Source organism: Battus philenor, unplaced genomic scaffold (genome assembly GCF_028537555.1).
Source record: "Battus philenor isolate CCGP_79_NKW_IND1 unplaced genomic scaffold, ilBatPhil1.0.hap1 SCAF_27, whole genome shotgun sequence".
Taxonomy (NCBI): Eukaryota; Metazoa; Arthropoda; class Insecta; order Lepidoptera; family Papilionidae; genus Battus; species Battus philenor.
In genome coordinates, this window is record NW_027181690.1 from 4,940,800 (window position 1) to 4,961,321 (window position 20,522).

The 20,522-nt window shown below is 32.3% G+C and overlaps 1 protein-coding gene across 1 annotated transcript; it reads right to left on the reverse strand.

The window, feature by feature from the left end:
- Positions 1-544: 544 nt before the first annotated feature.
- Cbp53E (Calbindin 53E) lies at positions 545-14,006 on the reverse strand. Its single transcript, XM_068768803.1, has 9 exons — positions 13,923-14,006; positions 12,656-12,742; positions 11,906-11,962; positions 11,689-11,772; positions 10,891-10,946; positions 5,730-5,775; positions 3,717-3,773; positions 2,465-2,536; positions 545-1,064 (listed from the first exon to the last, which is right to left on the reverse strand). Exons 1-9 carry the CDS (start codon positions 13,995-13,997, stop codon positions 912-914), a joined length of 687 nt encoding a protein of 228 aa, XP_068624904.1. The 5' UTR covers positions 13,998-14,006; the 3' UTR covers positions 545-911.
- Positions 14,007-20,522: the final 6,516 nt, after the last annotated feature.

Sequence of the window (20,522 nt, forward strand, 5' to 3'; positions counted from 1 at the left end):
AGAAACGTGTTGATGCGATTTTCGTTAGTTATATAAAAATAATTATTATATGATTTGTTAATAACATTTACAAAATAAAGCTTAGGTTAAATATAAGATTCGCCATTAAGAAACTCATAATTATTAATTAAAAAAAATTATAATTTCGAACCTTCGGTCTATTACACAAAACCAAAAAAAAATATAGACAATAGCCATAGCGATAAATGCCGAAAAAATTAGGCTGAAAAACCATCCCATCAATCTTATACACTAACGATAATTGTGTATTTCAAAATACTGCATCCGCTGAACGCAGTAATACAAGCAAGTGAAAGAGACAGATAATTCTACCTTTTTTACTTGCTCATATATATCGATAGCTGTTCAGATTGTAAGATATTTATTGATGCGTTTACATGCGGTTATTTTAGACTTTTATTTAAAATCATATTATAGTTAACAAAATATACCAATGCAATTTACTTTACGTGTTCGAGAAACACACCGAGCTATAGATTAAACAATAATTAATAAAAGATTGATGAAATTTGGCGAGGCCAAATCACCGCAAATAAGTTGAATATAAATTAGTCAAGAATAAGCCGTAGGATAGATAAGATCTATTAACAACACCGTGTAAAAACGGATCCATGTAAACGCATCCTTAGCCAATTACAAATATAATAAAATAACTAATGACACAAGCGTGCATTTCCTGATACTAACTCTGTCGGGCGAATACAAAAAACATACAAATGCTACTATATCGGGCTGAACCCTGTTAGTCTAGATAGTATAAAATAATTAAATGATAGTAATTTTTGACAAAAAAGGGCGTTGTTCGTTTTGTGCAATAGACCGCAGCCAACATTCGTCTTTAATAATTCGTTCGAACATGAGGACGGAGTTTTGATTAATTTCGGCTAAGCTTACGGGGTAGTTGGTTCTTCCTCTTGGTGATGCTTTGCAAGGGCTAGGAGGATCATGGTTAGCTGTTTTCTGCTGATTTTGCCGTCGCTGCTGTACTCTACACCTTGGAGTATAGTCTCCTCAAATTCAAGCAAGTCTTGGGCATCGTAATCCTGGAAAATTATTAAATATTTATTAAAAATTATTACGGACTATTTATATAAAGATATTTTGACCATTTGTTACACGTACATGAGATAAAGCCTCTTGTATATGGAGTTAAGATTCTTACCTGAACCCTGCTTGGTGAAAGAATTATTCCTATTATATTTTAAGTCTTTTGTGTGAGATATAAATATGATGTGCGAAAAGAGAGAAGTTTGTGATTGGATGTATAGATAAAAGTTATAACAAAACTGACTTTAATAAAGATCAGCTAGAAATGATGAATGGTAGCCCAGCGTAATGTACTTGCGATCTTAGGTCGCAGGTCAATTCTCGGGATACAATCCTATATAGTTCACACTGTGCTTTATTATAAGGGATTGCCACTGCTCTCACTGTGACGATTATGGTATATCTCCCCATAGATACCATTGGTGGAGGCCTATGTCTAGCAGAAATAAAAATAAAATGATATTTATTTAGTCATATATGACTTTTGCAGCCTAAATAAGATCTTTTGTGTTTGCAAGTTTTTATATATTACAACACTGTTTATTAAATATGCAAGTATAGTATACTATCGGATTAGCATAGCGTTCATCGTGTTACGGCATAATAAGCATATTATTTGGTCCTGGTAAGATTTGTGTAGGGAGCTACATAAAGGTATACACTTATTATTTTGTATCACACATATATTGTAAGAAAAGGACTAATATATAGCTACTTCTGCTATCGGAAGTAGTTATATATTAGTCCTTTTCTTACTTAGGATGGACTTCCGCAAAGTAGCGCCTGAATCTATTAGATACATATATTGGTTTTTAATTACTTTATATTGAACTTTGTTCTGAGAAAAAATGTTCTAAGTTTTAAGAAAAAGTTCCTTCGCATTTTAAAAATTCGTGGTATTAGTTTTAAAAGTTTATTTATTTTAATCTATTTTATATAGGTGTTACTTAGTTTGATGACATTTTAGCCTATTTAAGGTAGTAACATGATAAAGTGTTGTTAAAATTTTTCTACTTTCTTCATATTGACCTAATAGTGTCTAAAGAATTCTGAAGAGACCGTAACAGGTAGATGTCTTAAAATGCATGTTTTTTTTTTACTTTAAGAAGGCTACATTATCCCTTAGTCGAAAACACTTGTTTAGAAAAAAAAAGCTCGAAGCCGAACTTCACTAACATGTTATATTTTTTTAATATTACCTTTTTAACGTCATTAAAATACAACGAAAGATAAAGATACAACCAAAGGGACTTAATCAAAAATTTATTTATATTATTTGCAAAAAAAAAAATCATTATTTTATATTTGCAGACGTTTCCGTGTTAAATTTGCTTTAATTATTATTCTTGTTAAAGACTGAAATGCAATTTAAATTTATTTATCAGGTCATACTTACTTTTTTCACTAATTCTAGTAAGTCCTTTAAAAATCCCCGCAGCTCCTCATTTTCTATTGATCCGTTGTTATCCTGAAAACATTAGGAACAGTTAACTAGCAGTAAAGAAAGATGTGTGTAGGCGTCTGCGGAGTTACATTTCTGCCGCCAAACAGTTGTGTGTGTATCGCATTCCCGGGTTAATCCACGCAAGTCCCGACCGCCGGCGCGCTTCGAGCACTCTACTTTGAACAAGTCTTGTTTGACATGCGGCTCTTCATCAAGAACGCCGCAGTAACGGACGAGGCACTTCGAGGAACTAACGTACTACAAGACACGGCGCTATGATAAACGTATTCACAATAAACAGCGCGCCATTTGATATGTCGATCAGTTGTCGGAACGCTTTATATTATTGTTCGTCTTAAGAGGCAGGGCAGGACCGACGGGTTTTCGAGTGATGACCATGAGCCGATAAAAGAGGCGTTGGTAGTCCCCTACTAGGTGAACCGATGATTTAGTCGCGAGAAGTTTAATGCTGGCAGCGCAAGAACGGTTACGGAGGCGATCTTCAAGGAAGTATTCTATGCCTTGCAAAGTCGTGTGTCAGTTAAAAAGAGGAAGAAGTATTTCATATGCGACAGTCATAAGGTGTAGTTTAGACAACAGGGTTTCAATTCAGTTACGATATAGAGTCTATCTACTTTTAAATACTGCTAAATCATTTATTTACCATTGACATTGACTCACCGTCTTACTATTAAAATGTGGAGGTTCTTTATAAATATCCAAATATCTTTAAACTTGTGAAGTATAATTCTACACCGAAATTGCAGTCAATTTTAGTACCTTTTTAGACATCTTACACTAAAACAAAATCGCTCGTTCCATGTTTTGTAACATTTACGAGTGTATATAAGCGTACGTATCGATTGAACAAAATATTGTAGCTGTTCCTTGAACTTTCATATTTTATCAGCCGCTTGCTAATCCGCGATTACCGACCAAAACCAAACAAATCGCTTTGTTAACAGACGATAGACAGGGTATATAAAACGCTACGTATTTTAATTTACTATAGAGAAGCTTTCTACTTTATAAGGTTCAAGATTTCTAGTATATGTCTAATTATGTATTTAGAAATTCTATAAAATGTAAAACTGTCGAAAAACATCAGTAGACGTAAGAAAATAAAATAATAAAATATATAATATATATGTACATATACATGTGTATATATATATGGGTATAAAATATGATATAACATGCTCACCCTGTCATATAATGAAAACACCCTTTCGATGTCGTCTTTCGTTAACTTTGTTGCTCCCTGAAAGAATATTAACTTTGCAGTATTAAGTGAATAAAAAAATTAATATGAAATAGAAAAGAAATAAAATACTACTAAAACGAACTACAGTATTTAGCAATCTTTATTGAACAAATCAGAGCTATTTAATAATAAAAGAATAGTTGTTAGAGTACTTATGTTTTTTTTATAATCTTAATTTAAATAATAAAGTAAATTCACTCAATAACAATGCAGCGTTATAATTGTTTATGTATATATTACTTTTTACAAAATAAAAATGGATAAGGACGAATTAAGTATTAAAATATATATAAATTAAAAATTGCATTACTATAATTTGTGCGATAGATTTTGAGGTTAAAATATTATTATTATATAATTTTACGACAACCCTTAATATTTTTTATATTTAGATTTATTTATATGTGCAAATGTTTTTGATTTGTTTTCTCTTTATATCTGTTTTCAAACAGATAAATAATGTTATAACATGAAGAAATATAATATTTACATTCTTTACCCTTAATAAAATAATCAGGCATTTCGATTAGTTCCATTATATCCATTTACGTTGTAATCAAAACCTAACTAGTAAAGTTACGTCATGTCAGATTGGAACAGATTTTATTCAATTAGTAATTCCTCTGGGTTTTTTCCTTGTCTGAAATGACTCTAAAAAAGTTTGACTGTCATATATTTTACTGGAAATAGTATTAACTAATGTATGCATGTTCTTCTTAGGCAATAGTGAATTTTTACTATATTGTATGATCATCAAAGACTTGATAAATTATTTAAGAGTCACCAAAAATTTATAAATTTATTGTTATAATTTGTTTTGTAAGTTTTAGCTTCGTTTATATATTTAAAGCCTTAAATATTTCATAAAATAAACAATTTTCAAACAAATTTATGGCGGTCTTTAAATAGAACCAATACATAAATTGTAGACTATTTACTACGGAAAATCTGTAATTCTGTGTAGAATAATTAGCTTCGTAGTCAAGCTTTGGTCTATACTCATTGAGTAAGAATATATTTAATAATATTAATAACACTGCATTGTAATTAAGCTGTATGAGGACTCACCTCTATGCCCTCCTATGAGTGCGGAGTGCGTAACACAAGCGAAGTGTTAGGATAGACGCAAGAGATAGGCAAAACAATAATAAGTGCCATCATGCTTTATTTTAAATTCTATATTTATTTATTGCATTCTAAATTTATAAAGTGCTATGTATTATTACAATTATTTTATGTTTATCTGTGGAAACGAATAGGAATCTATTACATTAATAACTTTGGCACGTTTAGTATATAATTTATTTAAAATAGTTTAGTGTAAAATATATGAAAGTATGGTGGAAAAAAAATGGGTTAACATTTGACTAGCTACGAACAAATAACGGATATGCTTATTTGAATTCAAATGTTTATGAGTTTCAGTTATAACAACTTTTATGTGTAATATTTACATTGCTATATATAATAGTCGATTCAAAAATGTGCCAAAAAAAGTTAATACGAAAAAGTGAGAGAAATAAAGCTTAATGAAGTAGAAAATGGCAATGCTAACTTAAAATGCAGTGTAAATGTGAAAATTAATTTCAAAAGCCTCCATGCAAAATATGTTGAAATAAATCTGGTATCGTGAAATGTATTTTTTTTAAATAGTGACATTGTATAATTTTTAAAATTGCACACTGTGTGAATTAATAAATATTTTTAACATAAAAACTTTTATTTATTTTAATCCTTTTTTAATACTTTCTACTTGTAATTACCAAATAATAATTGAAAAAAAAAATGCTTTCAAATGAAATCGAATATGTCGTTATACGAATATGTATTCTTACAATATATTCCTGTTTAATTTATCTACAAATGACAACAACTTCAATTTCGTTTTTATATAATAGCGACAATGAGAATGTTTGGTGTAGATTATAACTAAATATCTATAAAATGATTTACCTTAAATACTTGTCTACACAGGAAGTTTTCTTTGACGGGTAACAATCTGTAAATTTATTTATAATCTTTAAAAGGCTGTTTGTAAGTGTAAATTCGTGAATACATACCATTTTTTAAAAATAGAGACTTAAGTTGATGAGTTTATCTAATTGTTCACACCTAGAGGTAGAACGTTAAAACTGTTCGTACCACAACAACGACTACATAACGCAATATTTATGTAAAAAAGTTGTTGCTCAATGAGCTTTGGAGAGGACTATGCCAGGGATATCTCTAGGAGATCGAATCCGTAACTATGAGATCCGTAGACGAACGGAATCAACCGACATCGACAGAACTGGTGATTAGCGATTTAGTTCTGGAGTGGAGACCACGGACTGGCAAGCCCAATGCACAACGTCCTCCGTCGACGTCGAAAAGGCTCCAACAGTGGGCGCTTTACGGCTAAAATTATGATGAAGCAGTTATGATGTTCATGCATTTTTATTTCAAATAAACTTTATGTGAAAAATGAATTTTTGCTACAATTTGTTATTCTAAGGCCAATCAGTATAAGTACATGAATAATAATAATGTATAATATGCATCTGTAGTTTCGTTTCTATAATTTAAAACAAGTAATATATTTATTTAGATATAAAGTTTGGATTAAATTAGTTTATAGCTATGAAGTCTCCTTTTCCTCAAAATATGTAGTTTATATTGGGAGTATTTTTTCTTCCGTCAAGTTTTACGGGAAATAATGGTTAAAATTAATAGTTAGTTATATGTTATGAAAGTAATAATAAAAAAATAGCTCGGGTGCTTACTATATTTTGGTTTGAACAAACGAATCTATTTTATAGTCTTTAAACAGAGCGAACAACCATGGTGGTTTGTTAGATTATGCACGTGTAATTCCTTTGTTTCTTAAATTATTAGGGAGCCCGAAAAGTAATGTCACTTTATAAAGTTAGAATCACAGAACTACATTTTTATTTCTAATCAACAATATGTTCACCTTATTTATCAACAATCTTTTGCCATCTAGTATACAAGGTCTTCCAAGTACGTAATGAGCTACCAAATGACAATCAAATATCGACATGCGCAGAAATGAAAACGAAAGTAATGACCTTACGGTCCTCCTAAAATATATATAGGAGACGAATGGTTTTTATATTGCCTCTTAGCAAAAACAGGTTAGACCTGGATATGGCGAATCAACAAAATATTCTTTACTGCTTTTTGTTCTGATCGTTTCAAAAGGCAGAGTTTAATGAGTAATAATCCGGAATAGGAAGAATACATTAATTGACGTTTATCTAAGTACGGTACTCTGTTTTAAGATCATGTACGTGATCCAAACTGTTCACGAACCTGTCTATAGAAAGTTAATTAAATCCCCCCGCTTTCCGGGCTTCGGATAGATTAAAACCGGATTAAATATTGACCCAATTCTACCTTTGATGTTGGAGATATATTAGTCATTGGAAAACGGATTACCAATAAAATTAATTTGACGTGTTTGTTTTTTTATTTATTGCGCACTTTCAGAATATAATTTATAATATAAACATCATATGGTAGTGAATTTAAAATAACTATTTTTAATATCTGCCAAACTAATTTTTAATACGTATGTTACTTGAGAAGTTCTTTATATATTAGTGAGAGATGAAATTATTTTGAAAACCAATCTCTAATTCCGATGAAGTCCGAAATGTTCGTTTAAATTTGCACTTAGGAGAATTTAGCTTTGTGACCCGGTCCTGATTAAAAGACCACTCTCATAGAACATGGAGTTGTTAGGAATAAATATCTTTTCCAGAATCGTTTCCTTTTTATGTTTACATCATGTTTTGATCTTTTTTTAAAAAAAAAAAAGTACGACTAAATACCTCTTTGACAGCTACACCTAACTTAAATGTCACTAAAGTAGGATAATCTCGACTTAGCACTCAGCAGATTAATTAAGAAGCTTTTATAAAGCTTTGAGCTTAAACTCTTAGAGCAGGGATCTATAGACCGTCTCCCACAAAATGTTTAGAACATTGTAGAAAAATAATTTAGAAACTTACCTTAACCTTTTTAAATGAGAACTAGTTTTCTATTGAAATTCTTGATTACTTGAGAAGAAAATATATATGTATATATCTATGTGTCTCTTAGAACATAAATTTAATTAAAACGTCATATACTTGTCATGAAAACTTTTATTATTAAAAATAAACAGGGAGGAATATATTATTTTTGAATTTGGAATCTGTCATTTTTAATTTATTTTTCATTGTGTTTTCTTATTAATATACTGTAAAATATTGTGATATAAAAATGGAGTGGGGTGATAAAGAGCACCGAATCGCTGTGATTGCATTGCATAGAATAGATATGGAGTCAAATACATTTTTTAAAATCCTCCTTACGCTTGTTATTGGTCAAACTCCTCTGTTTATGACTGAAAAAGATCTGGTCCTCCACATATTCTTCGTACCAAAAAGACGATCAAAGCAGTAAGGGAAATAATTCGAAGAAATTCTGTACGAAAGCTAAAGATTTTATCTCGGGAGTTGAAGATAACACCAAGTTCCACCATGTTGCTTCTTTTCAAAGATTGCTTATGATTTGCAGCCCATAAGAGACGTGCTGACTGATACTTTAAATAAGAATAGGTTGGTAAAATCAAAACAACTGCTTAAGGGTTACGCAAGGAGTGGTAATAGAAAAATTTTTTTACGGAGGGGACAAATTTTACAATTGAGCAATATTTTAACAAATAAAATGTGAGAATCTTGAGAAGGTAGTTAAGCCCCTTAGTAAACTATGTTCAATAACCAAGAAGAGTCCCTAAAACAATCTATACGATTGGCAGCGAAGAATTTTCCCATACAAAAAGTGTGAGCAGCTGGTAATGCTTTGCCTGAACTTTTAAAGGAAATACACCCAATGAGGACCACTTCCAATAAGCTTTATTTATATAATAATGGTTTTATATTAATGTGTTAAAATAACTAATTGTAATAAATGTTAGTTACAATTAAATATTTTTTCTTTGTAACAATATTTACGGCAATACTAAGTATAAAAATTTTTTGGACGATAGGTTTGTTGATCCGCAGCTATTAACGGACACAATAATACCAGCTATTAGTTATATTTTCAAAGTCTTAGTTATTCATTTTTTTGCCCGAACTTCCTTCTAATTTGTATCTATCCAGTGGCGTAGCTAGGGGGTGGCAAGAGGGGCGGTCGCCCTAGGGCACCACGGGCAAGGGGGGCACCCAAATTGAAAATATTTTTTTTGATGAACAAAAAAATGTTAAAAGAAAAATGAAAACCACGATTTTAACTACTTTTTTCCCAAAAATGACATATTCAACAGATTAGTGGGGCCCTAAAAAACATTTACAAATTTAATATATGCCGAAACTGGTTCGGTTCGTTAGTCAGAGATTTTTATTATTTAATTTTTTTTGGAAGTTGGTACCTTTTGTGGCCCCAAAATTAAAAATCAAGAATTTAATGAAATAGGCCAAGAATTTATTAAAATAGGGAACTAGCCGCATATTTTTATTGAAAACGAAACGGTTTGCAGCTATTTCAATAGACCTAAATCATTTGTTTTAACGCAAACAGTCTTGAAGACTTTCCATAAACATTCGATATTTTGTGTATGAATTATTAAATCGTTAGGGTCAACAAAGTGTAGATTGTGGTGACTGTTTCGCGACGTAAACGTTTGAACTTAACTGGTTGTATCACCTCTAATAATAAGTCACTATTTGGATACCGAATTAACATGTACTTTAACAAAATATACACAATCTACAGTATCTATTCTCAGTGTATATGCAAATTGCCCAAATTATCCATATTTTCTCGTTTTGTAAAATTCGTTTATGTTCATTTATTTTTTGCATGTAGGGGTTGGTTCACCTCCACAATCGTATCAAACGGCCCAAATTTATCGAAATAAGTATTAAAAAAACCATAATCGAATTTATTAAAAAATATATAGATTATACCAAGGCTTCTAAATCTGAGTTTCAGACCCTCTAGCGTGTCTCCTGAAAATTTTAGGGGGTCGCGAGATTTCGAAAATAAGAATTTCTATAAGACTTTTTCCTTTTTTATTTTTTTAGAGGGGGTCGCTAAGGAATCTTTTATTGAATGGGGCCGCGAAAAACTTATAAACCGAAAGGGTATCGTAAGTTAAATAATTTGAGAAGCCATGAATTATACCATAAATCGCAGACCTGCTAACATCTGTTTCATCCGAAATATACTTCATTTTCATGCCTAAACAATTTATATATAAAATGCGCATAGTGGCCGAAATCGCCATATGTTAATTTTCGAAATTGTGTTATAAAATAGAGAAGTCTTTTTTTACATGTTTTCTGTGAACACTTCATTCGTCCGTCAATAGCGTGGCGAATCTTCCCTTTTCAATATGCGTGGGTCAGCCGCATTCACAATATTTTACAGAAACATATACTAGTCGGAGTTGGTCATCAGGTTCAAATGCATCCTGTTCGGTTTATGTTATTTTTAAAATTTCGGCTAATTTCTTTTTACAAGGTAATTTTTTCGTTTTATTTTTGGGACCCTCTCTCCAAAGCTACCAACGCCCGTTTTTTTAATCCCTTAAGATAACTAAATATGTGTTTGTTAAAAGTATTTCCTTCAAGATAGCTCCTCATATTTTTTGGTAAATTTTAACCTTCAAGATAGCACCATATGGCGTTTTCAGAAAAAAAGATTCATTTGAAGAGAACACCATATGAAGTTTTAAAAAAACACCCGAAGAGAACACCATATGGTCTTATGTGCGTGAAAAGATAAGGCCATTGGTTTCTGAAATCTAAAAATTTTTAAACTCAGTAAAAAAATGGGGGGGGGGGGCACCTGACCACAATTTTGCCAGGGGCCCCAAATATTCTAGCTACGCCACTGTATCTATCTATTAGAAGAATCCGTAATTCTGTAACTAAAGCTATATATAGCTAATCTGTTAATCATGATTTTCGCGCTTTACTCAGGTACAGTGTAGCAGTCTCGATAGGACTATTTAATCTTTTGTTACCTTTTTAATAGGCAATAACGTCAACTATTTCCAACATTACACGAGCTATAATTAGTATAGCAAACTTGGGTACGACAATAAATAATCCTTACTTACTTTGCCATTTCGGAAAGTTGTAGTCGGCCGTCCTTGTTGGAGTCGAACACTTGGAGCTGGGGAATTACAATTACTAACACATTAAACTGTTGTAAAATTGCTACAATGGATAGTCAGTTGGTAACAGACTGCCTGCTCGTTAGGTGTTAAATTATGACCCATTATCCTCAGTGCCACTACCAAACGGTAGACGTGGGGTCTACCCCCTCCCTAGATGGACCGATGAGGACCGTCGATGACACCGCTACATCGATTATCCTGGGTTATCTGGGGGTTATTGGCTGACGTGATGATAATGATATTTATTGCAAAAGTGATATCAGTTTATTTTTTTATATAAATTAAAAGAATAAATAGAATAATTATACTATCGTTTATCACTGATAATGGAAAAATTGCTGATTGAAAATGATGCTTAACATATTTAGTATGTAAATATATGCATGCTTCCAGGATGCCGGGATTACAAAATAATTATCCGGGAACAGGAAGTTAATAAGATGACGTGTATCCGCAAGATTTCTCCTTGTTTATCTATCGGATAGAAAATAGACATGATCAGTCCTCACCTTTTATAAATCAGTTATAAAGTTTTAAAAAGTGCTTGCCGTTCATGTTTTATTCCTATTATACCACTCTCATCCAACGGTTTATTTCTTTTTTTTCAGACCTGATTTTTATAAAAGTATACGAATTATTTATTGGATATAGATAATTCAGTAAAAAATATCGTTCGATTTTGCAAACAACGTTATGATGTGCGAAGAAAACAAACATTAATAAAAAAATGTAATTTACCATAGTGTCAGTATATTCGATAAGTTTGTCTTCGGATACGTCATTGATCTTCTTTGCTTCTTTCAAAAGATCGCGAAGAAAATTCTGAAAATAATTCATAGTACATTATTTCAAATATTATCGTAGTTGTGTTTAAATTTTGTACGTCTTGTCGGAACTGCTATACAGTGCAGTATACAGCCGTAAAGAATAAATAAAAAAAATTGTTTTGTATTACCTTCAATTCATCCGCTTCGATGTATCCGCTTCCATCTGTGTCGTACTCACGCCAGATCTATTGAGGAATGAATTGTTATTAAACGGACATTTTAATGTTTACCATCTGATTAATGGTTCTCAAAAGTTATTTGCAGTCGGCGAAAAAACGTTTGATGCAATCTAAGTATACGACAGTTCGATTCCAGAGGATTTCATTTCCTTCATTTCATAAGAAACTTCTATAAAGTGTTAGAAAACTTTATAAAAAGTCGGTAAAGTCATTCGGTCGGTGAAATTCGAGTAATAGCGTGACCGAGGAATATAGAGGTTTTATTTATCACATTGAGATGTTGTTGTTGTCGTTTCAGCCCATATACGCCCACTGCAAGGCATGCTAAAAATATCTAAGTGGGGAATATAATCACTGCGCTTGGCTTGGCTGCCCATCTTTTGTAAACTTGGTAATGAGTAGTAGCAATCCTTTATATTAATGCACAAAGTGTGAACTACATACGATTTATTTCCGAGAATCAAACCCACGACCTAATATCTCAAGTCCATACCGCCGGGCTACCACTGTCAGAGATATTGTTAAGAATTTTCAGAAAGTTCATCGGTTACTATATTTAATAATGTTAAATATAAAGTCTGACTGTATTTTTACAAAACGGATGTTGGACAGGAGCGTTTATATTTAAAAAAAAAACGAACGAACGAAACCTTAAGACTAATAAATTATTATTAAAGTGAAAAATACACTAATACATACTTTCATAAACTCCACGCTGGATTCCAAGGGATTGTCAAACCTGAAGAGTAAAAGGAAGTTTTCTTCCATCGGCAGCAACTGGGCCAACTATAAATAAAAAAACAACTTTTATTTAGGACACTTTAATTTTGATGTAAACACCATGGTCAACTTCTATATGAAGCCATGCCTAGATTTTTCAAGCTTCAATACATTAATGACTTTTGTGATATTTCTATCCGGTCGTTGTTTTAGCCCATAGACGCCCCCTGCAAGGCCTTTTCCGAAGATATCTATAAGAGGATATACCATAATCGCCACGCTAGGCAGGCTGGTTGGCGATCGCAGTGTGATGATACGCAGAGGAAGCTGCTGTTTATCTTCTGGAAACTTGTTTGTGAGCAGTGGCAATCCTATATATTTAATGTACAAAATGTGAATTATATAATATAAGCCAGGGAATCGAACGCGCGATCTATGATTGTATGCTCAATTTCTTCGATTCGATCCGGTCAAACTAAGTAAATCCAATTTCCAGAATGAGATTAATCATCGAAACCTACTCGATTGGGCAGCGTTCGGAAAACTCTCCGGGTATTAAAGCGAAAGTCTCCGATCAATATATTTCATCTAGCTGCGGTGTTGAAATATGGTCACTTACTCTGGAATTTATTTGTAAACATACAGTTGCTTAATAAACCATGGAAAGGTATACTGCAATGCTCTCTGCGAGATCGAATTAAAAATAAGCAGCCCGTAGATTAATGATAGGAACCCACATAACTCAGTATACAGGACAGGCTTCGTCGCGAAGAAAGGTTGGTTGCTGGTGCCTAGATATTATGGAATGGAAGCCACAGACCGGTAAGCGCAGCGTAGGGCGCCCATCCACGCGTTGGGCAGACGATCTAGTGAAGGTCGATGGAAGATTATGGATGCAAGCCGCTTCCAACAGGTCCTATTGGAAATCTATGGGGGAGGGTTAGGTAATTCAGCAGTGGACTTTATACAGTTAAAATTATGATGATGAAAATTGACAATCACTGCTTTTCTACTAGGTATGAAAAAAAGTTGGGTACTATTTTTCCTTCGTTTTGTTGTTTATTTGATTTAATAATAAATTGCAACTAAGATGGTGGAGACAAAACACCGATACATACACCGAGGCATTGTAAAGATATCCGTTTATTTACTTTAGCTTTTACATTCAAAAAGAAGAAAAAAAAAACTTAAAATATGTCAAAACAGGTACTAAGAAGTAGAATGAAAAAAGTAGCGTTACTTTTACCTCTCGTATATCAATCTTGCCATCCTGATTGTCGTCGTAAGCCTCCATGAAGCAGGCCTTCAGCTCGACCAGCATCGAGTCGGAAACCGCCTGCATAAAAACATTATGAATTAACAATATAATATTGTATTTATATTGATGACAGATAAATTGTAGTGGGACTTCTAGGTGAGTATTTAATTCGAAAACATAGTTCTAGTGTATCGCTTTTTAAAGACTCGGTTGCACTTAGAGGATGTATGTTTTAGCATGATGTCCATAGATGTGTTCTTACAGAAAATACTTGCATCAGATATTTATTAACGCGTGCAAAGTCGCGTAACGTTTGTTTCACAGGTTTATAATAACATTCTGGCTTCTTCTTTTTTTCAGCAATTTCTTGCGACTTTAACTCGACGTCGATCGACTTATTGCGGGTCGCCACTTGAAAACATTTCGGCTACAACGACCCCTTCGGCTACAATGTCCCCGGTCTACTGCCATTACAGACGAGCAATTCTACGAGCTGTGCTCTTTGGAGTTTTTGCGGGTCTCCTCATTTCTGATACAATTTTGTAGCGAAAGTCCGAGCATAGCCCTCTCCATTGCTCTCTGGGTCAAGCCTGGTTTAAGCCTTATGAATTAAGTTTAAGCCTTAAGTTCTTATGAGGTCCCTTTTTTATTTAGGTAAAACTATTTCGTTTACAAATATTTAATATTTCTTTACAAGCCAACCTAAACTAATGATTTTAATCGCATGTTTCACTCTTTGATAATAGGATTGTAAAGAATTCGGGCAAATTACGTGCAATTTGGGAATTTTTCGCGTGCAACCGGCTAGAGAAAAACAACTAGGTATTATATAGCAAATTCCTGTTTCCACTTACAATGATTTAAAAATTTCGCTATGTTTTAGTACCACACTTTGCAGTACCTACAATAATTGTGACAAATCTTATAATATTGGATGAGAAAAGATATTACTCTTACAAGAATTAATTAATTTGTATGTTTCTTAGAACTACGGGGTGTCCGGTGGTAGAATTCAGTTCACAAGATTAGTGCTATCCTACGATCACTTCTGCAGCGAGTGGCCCGAACTATTGAAACCTGATGTGTGAAGTAGTCCGTGAGGGTGCCGACATGTTGGCCAGCATTTAGACGACATAATTTTTTAAGAGGTAGCGGATTTTTATTTTCAATTAAAATTTGTTCTTTTTATGAAATAAATGTTTAATTATAACAGTTTTTTTTTAAATTGTAATTCAAATTCTGTCACGAGACACTGTGAAATATAAACTGCTTTTATATTTCTACGTACAGAGCAAAAACTGTGATATACATGTTTTATAATTTAAAAATTGTGCATGACATTAAAGTGCTACGGAAGATCGTATTGATTTATAACTTTAAAAGTATGTTTTTTGGGCATTAAAGTTTCTGGATTGGAGATCGCGGACCAACATGGGCAGCTTATGGCACCCTCTCGCAAGGTGAATTGATGACTTAAGGTCATCGGAAGACGTTAGAAGCAGGTAGCATAAAACCGCTCCAGCTGTGGACGTCATACGGCTGAAATTATGATCATGATGAATAAATGTGAATTCAAATAGTGGTCATTGTTTCATGTAAAATTATTAAAACATTCAAATATGCGGTTGTATTGTTATTCTAGTATTTAAGTCGTTATATTATGTAGCATTAAATATAGTTATATTAATATTATATACTTAAATCAGAGTCATAAGTTAAATTAAAGTTGTTATCGTTATATAGCTCAAATTAAACAAAAACTATAGGTTATATTTTATTTAAAATATACGTCCACGCCATCGAAAATACGTAAAAGTTTCCTTTACTCTGGCGATAATACTAAAGTAGACGAAATTTACACAACTGACTTGATTCCGATTGAAATTAAAACTTTGGAGAATAATAATTGAATGGATCCATTGTTAAAGTTACTTCAATTTGAGTTTGGTTTCTGTGCTCTTTTTTCATACGTATTTGATGATATTTTAAAATTATTCAAGATTTTGGTCTCTTTATTTAATATATTAAAATAAATCGGATTGAATTCGGTCTAACGAAATTCATATTATTGTAAAGTTTTAACTTCCAAAATTATTTGTTTTTGTTATAAGAAAACCACAGTTTTTATTTAGAAACATCTTATTAGATTTACACTATCTCTATCTTATTATATTAAAAAAGAACATTATTATGTTAGGCTAAAACAGACTTTTAGTCATAGGAAAACAACATATTAAACAATGGACAAATTATAAAGAATGCCGATAAGCTTAAAAGGTAATGCCTACTATAAGCTGTCGGTTCCACAATACCCTGCTCCGGCTGTAGCGATCCTGACCAGGTCTAATGGTAAGAATTTTAAACGGTCTTGGTGTTTCTACCGAGCCAGCTACCTCGGATCAACGAGGAGTCTCTTAAGGATCCTGACGACATCGAGAGTCAGCTGATCGCAGTGGTTTCCGTGTATACATGACAACATGAAGAATCGATTTAAGCAATTGTAATTAAAAATATGAGTTTTAATGTTTAACATTAAATGATTGTAAAACATCATGAATCGTTTTATTTTAGAACCTTTTTTTAAATTAAGTAATTAACCTTGAAAATTTGGCATTCAATATAATTTAAGTAATGGAAATAAGTTGTCAGTAAGTACGTAGTCGGTCCTTCATTGCTACTGGCACAAAAACATATAATTTACAAAAAGCCTTAATTTTAGTTATAAAGGTAATTACACTTCTAACAGTATTTTAAAGACCGATTATGTACTTCTTTATTCAAGTTATTAAAAACGTAATATATATTCCTTCTATATTACGATCATATGGAAAGCTATATCGATCGTATGTACTCTAACCTATATATTTCATTATTAAAGACAGCTGAGTGATGTAGAAATTAATTAGACACATCAACGTTTAAATTATTGAATTAATTAGAATTCACGTTTGATGTGGTTATATTGGTAGAAAAGCGGATCGGATTTTGTTATATCAAACAATTTCGAACACGGCGTAGGTAGGCGTTGTTGGTTTTGGTCAGCCATCAATAAATATGCGTAGTAGCCTTTGCAGTTCTAAATTTAAAAGGAATTTTGTTTTTTTTTTAAAAAGTTGAAAATGGAGGTGTTAAATAGATGATAACTTTATTATTGACATTAGAAAATAAGAGAAGCTCAGAGTTGAGCGGATAGTACGAGAAATATCCAGTTCATAGCAAAGCATTTGCTTTTAAATTTCGTAACTTGTTGACAGCTTGTAGCTGCTGAAGAAACACATATTTGGCACAGGTAAACGGCATATTTTAAGCGAAAGCGACTTCATTTTAACAACAACCTTGATTTACATGGCATTCGTCTTCAAGAACATCGCCGCAACAAACAATCGTTGTCAGAACAAAACGCGTGTCATTCGATATGATGCGCATGTGTCGAAAACTTTTTATGATATCATTCACTCGGGTGTATAAATTGCAGTGTCATTTTGTTAACATACTGCTACAGGTCACATGTGAAGAGGTCCATCAATACAAAACGCCAGACCAGAAGGAGGTTTTTTTATTATTAGCTAGCGGAACACGACCCAGTACCAATCAAATGTAGGTTGTCAACGCGTCTTTCAAATATATTACATATGTATGGAACAACCAAACTTGACTTGATAACAGTGTTATATTTCTATTACTTCATCTATTTCGTCGTTTCAGATCATACGCGTCCACTGCATGGAATAAACCTTCGCCAAAGATACCAATGGAGGGTTAAATTACAATCTCCACGCCTGGGGTTGGCGATTGCATTGTGGTATTATGGTACGCGGAAGACGCAGCTGCTCATCTTTTGCAAACTTGTTTGTGAGCAATGGCAATCCTATATAAATGATAAACAAAGTATGAATTATATAAAACTGCATCCCGGTAATCGAGCCCGTGACTTACGATCGCAAGTCACAGTCCTCTACCTCTGGGTTACCAGATATATATTCTACTTGTAAAGGCGTAATTATTTTTAAAATTATTATAATTTCACTTTGTTGGTAATCAACGCAATGGAAATGCAATAATAACTGTTTATCGTTTCCAAAATTAGATCATGGCAACCGATAGAGCAGCGTTTCGACGGTCTCGTCTATTGGATTATTGAATGCTTGTTGCTGAATGTTGTACTCCAAGTCGAGGTTTCCTCATGGGGCCTACTCACTTCCCGCAACGATCGCACAAGGAACCAAAGAGTTTGGCGGCCTCCTAATTCGATTGATTCGATGATTCGCCACCAATTTGTTGGGCTAAGTGAAAATTCATTCATCTACGAGAGACTGAAGCCAAGCGTCGAACAGCATTTGTCAATACCAAAAGCCTACCTCTTTAGATTGTTTTCAAAGAAATATATACCCACCGTCCTTTTCAAAAATTGCAAAATTTTTTTAGAGGAAAAGTTACGTTTTTAAAATAGAAAACTAAAGTAAGCGATGTTAGCAAAACTTTACAAATTCCCGACGCGTGCAGTCTGTGAATATTTCATACACGCTCTATGCGTTCATATGTTTTTGGTGCCGCAAGCAATTTTTTTAGATAAAACTACTGACACCGACCGTCATGTTACGTTTTTTTAGATTATTTTAAAAATGGATATATATTTTTTAACACGCGCTCTTTAATTAAATAAATTGAATGTATTTTACTTGTGTTTATAGTACTCGTATGTTAAAAATCTTTTTTAACCTTAATTTTAAAGTTATGTGCTATAAGCACTTGGAACCTGCTAGAGAGTTTAAATCTAAATATATGGATAGTCTTGAAATTTGGCAGTTATTAGGTAAAAAGACGTCTAAATCGTTTAAATTTACGTTTTTAGGCATGCTATGTTCTTTTACTATTGACCTATGGTAGCCCAGTGCTAGAGGAACATTTTGTAATTTCAGATTTGAATTTGAACATCAAACACGCGACGAAAATTAGGCCTAACATTATATATTTATAGCTACAAAGTGAATATAGATATTAACATACAACTCGGAAGCAGGGGAAATCTATTGTAGTTTCCTACTAACATTGTTTTTCTAACATATTAATATATCACCAGTCCTGACTTTTTTCTTCATTCTGCGACAGATAAAAATAAAGTGTATTAGTGCTATATCGCCACAACTCATTAATTTAAAAAAAATATCTATACTTTGCGTACATTATTGAAAACGGCATCACAACAAATATTCATCTTCCATTGCACTCTGTAGTTTTATTCGTTAAATGCCAAACGGGATAGCTCTACACATTTAATACTGGCATTTCTGTTTTTAATTATAGACAAATGCTGCTTTTCTTTACAACTAAGTTCTAGGGTTCTCCCTGGAATCTTGGATCGGGCTGTTATATTCATTCATTCTTGATTATCATCATCATTTAAACCATAAGACATATACTGCAGAGCATAGTTCTCCCCCAGAATACTAAATTAAGTAATCCTTCTCATTGTACTACATGATTTTTACAAGTTTAAGTTTTATACAATTTTAATTAAATACATTATTATTTAAAGACATTACATGTGAGTGTATTGTGAAATCGTACATATTCCCGCTGTTTTCATTGCCAGTTCATCTCTGGTCTGTGGCATTTCATCCAAACAGGTGGTAGACAACTTGACACCAATAATGTAATCCATTCTATGTTATAATAATATAGAAAGATTTTTAAATTTGTTATTTTGAATTAAAATTTATAAAAACAATCTATCACTTGGAATTCATTTGAATATTCCACGTTTGAACTGTGTCACAGAAAAATTAGTTCAAATTTCAAAAACAATAATTTACGTTTTAAGATTAGAGTCGAGCGCCTTCGGCAATATTCTGTATTGCCTCTCGTTCCGCATGACTTGTTCTCGTATAACAATGCGCCGAATTTTGAGAAGGAATTGTAAATTTTAGAAGCTTTTGGACTATCCATTGTAAAATATACATAAAGTAGAAGTGAAATTCATAAAATAGTTTCAGATTAAATTAACATTTTCAAATTCATTTACCAAATATTTGATCCGAATTTAAACAGCGAGTTTTCGAAATTAATTGCTAAATACTTAGCTAGAAAATGCGATCGATTTTCTGGGCAAGAATATTCTATTTAATTACTAGTATTATTTATTGAAACAAATCATGCCAGTAGAAATTACTGTACAAGTAGTACATACAGTACAATATGTATGAGCTGATAATAAACAATAATTAATTTTAATATGTAGTTATGAAAAATTTTAAAAAGATTTTTTATCACAACGTTATTTATGATTTCTGAAACCATTGATTTTTCATACATTATTAATTGACAAATAATCAGCTATACAAATCTATAAAGCTTTTACACCAAGAATCGATTACCATTGTAATGTGTGATTATTATAAAATAATTCGAAATATAATTCAAGTTCATACTTTTTACTTTAGCATTATAAATAATAGGCAAGCACCGTCTCTGAATACTGATCTGCTGATGTTCTATTAAATGAAATTTAATATTTGAAATTTAATAATTATATTGATTTGTTTGATGTATACATTATAATATTAAATCTATAAATATGTAAAAAGGTAC

Excerpts from the sequence above, each read along its gene's own strand:
- Cbp53E (XM_068768803.1), bottom strand. The coding sequence starts at position 13,997 with ATGCTGGTCGAGCTGAAGGCCTGCTTCATGGAGGCTTACGACGACAAT. Across the intron at positions 5,776-10,890 it reads CAACTTTCCGAAATGGCAAA|ATTGTTACCCGTCAAAGAAA; the intron begins GTAAGTAAGGAT and ends ATAAATTTACAG. Across the intron at positions 2,537-3,716 it reads TGTTTTCATTATATGACAGG|GATAACAACGGATCAATAGA; the intron begins GTGAGCATGTTA and ends TAATGTTTTCAG.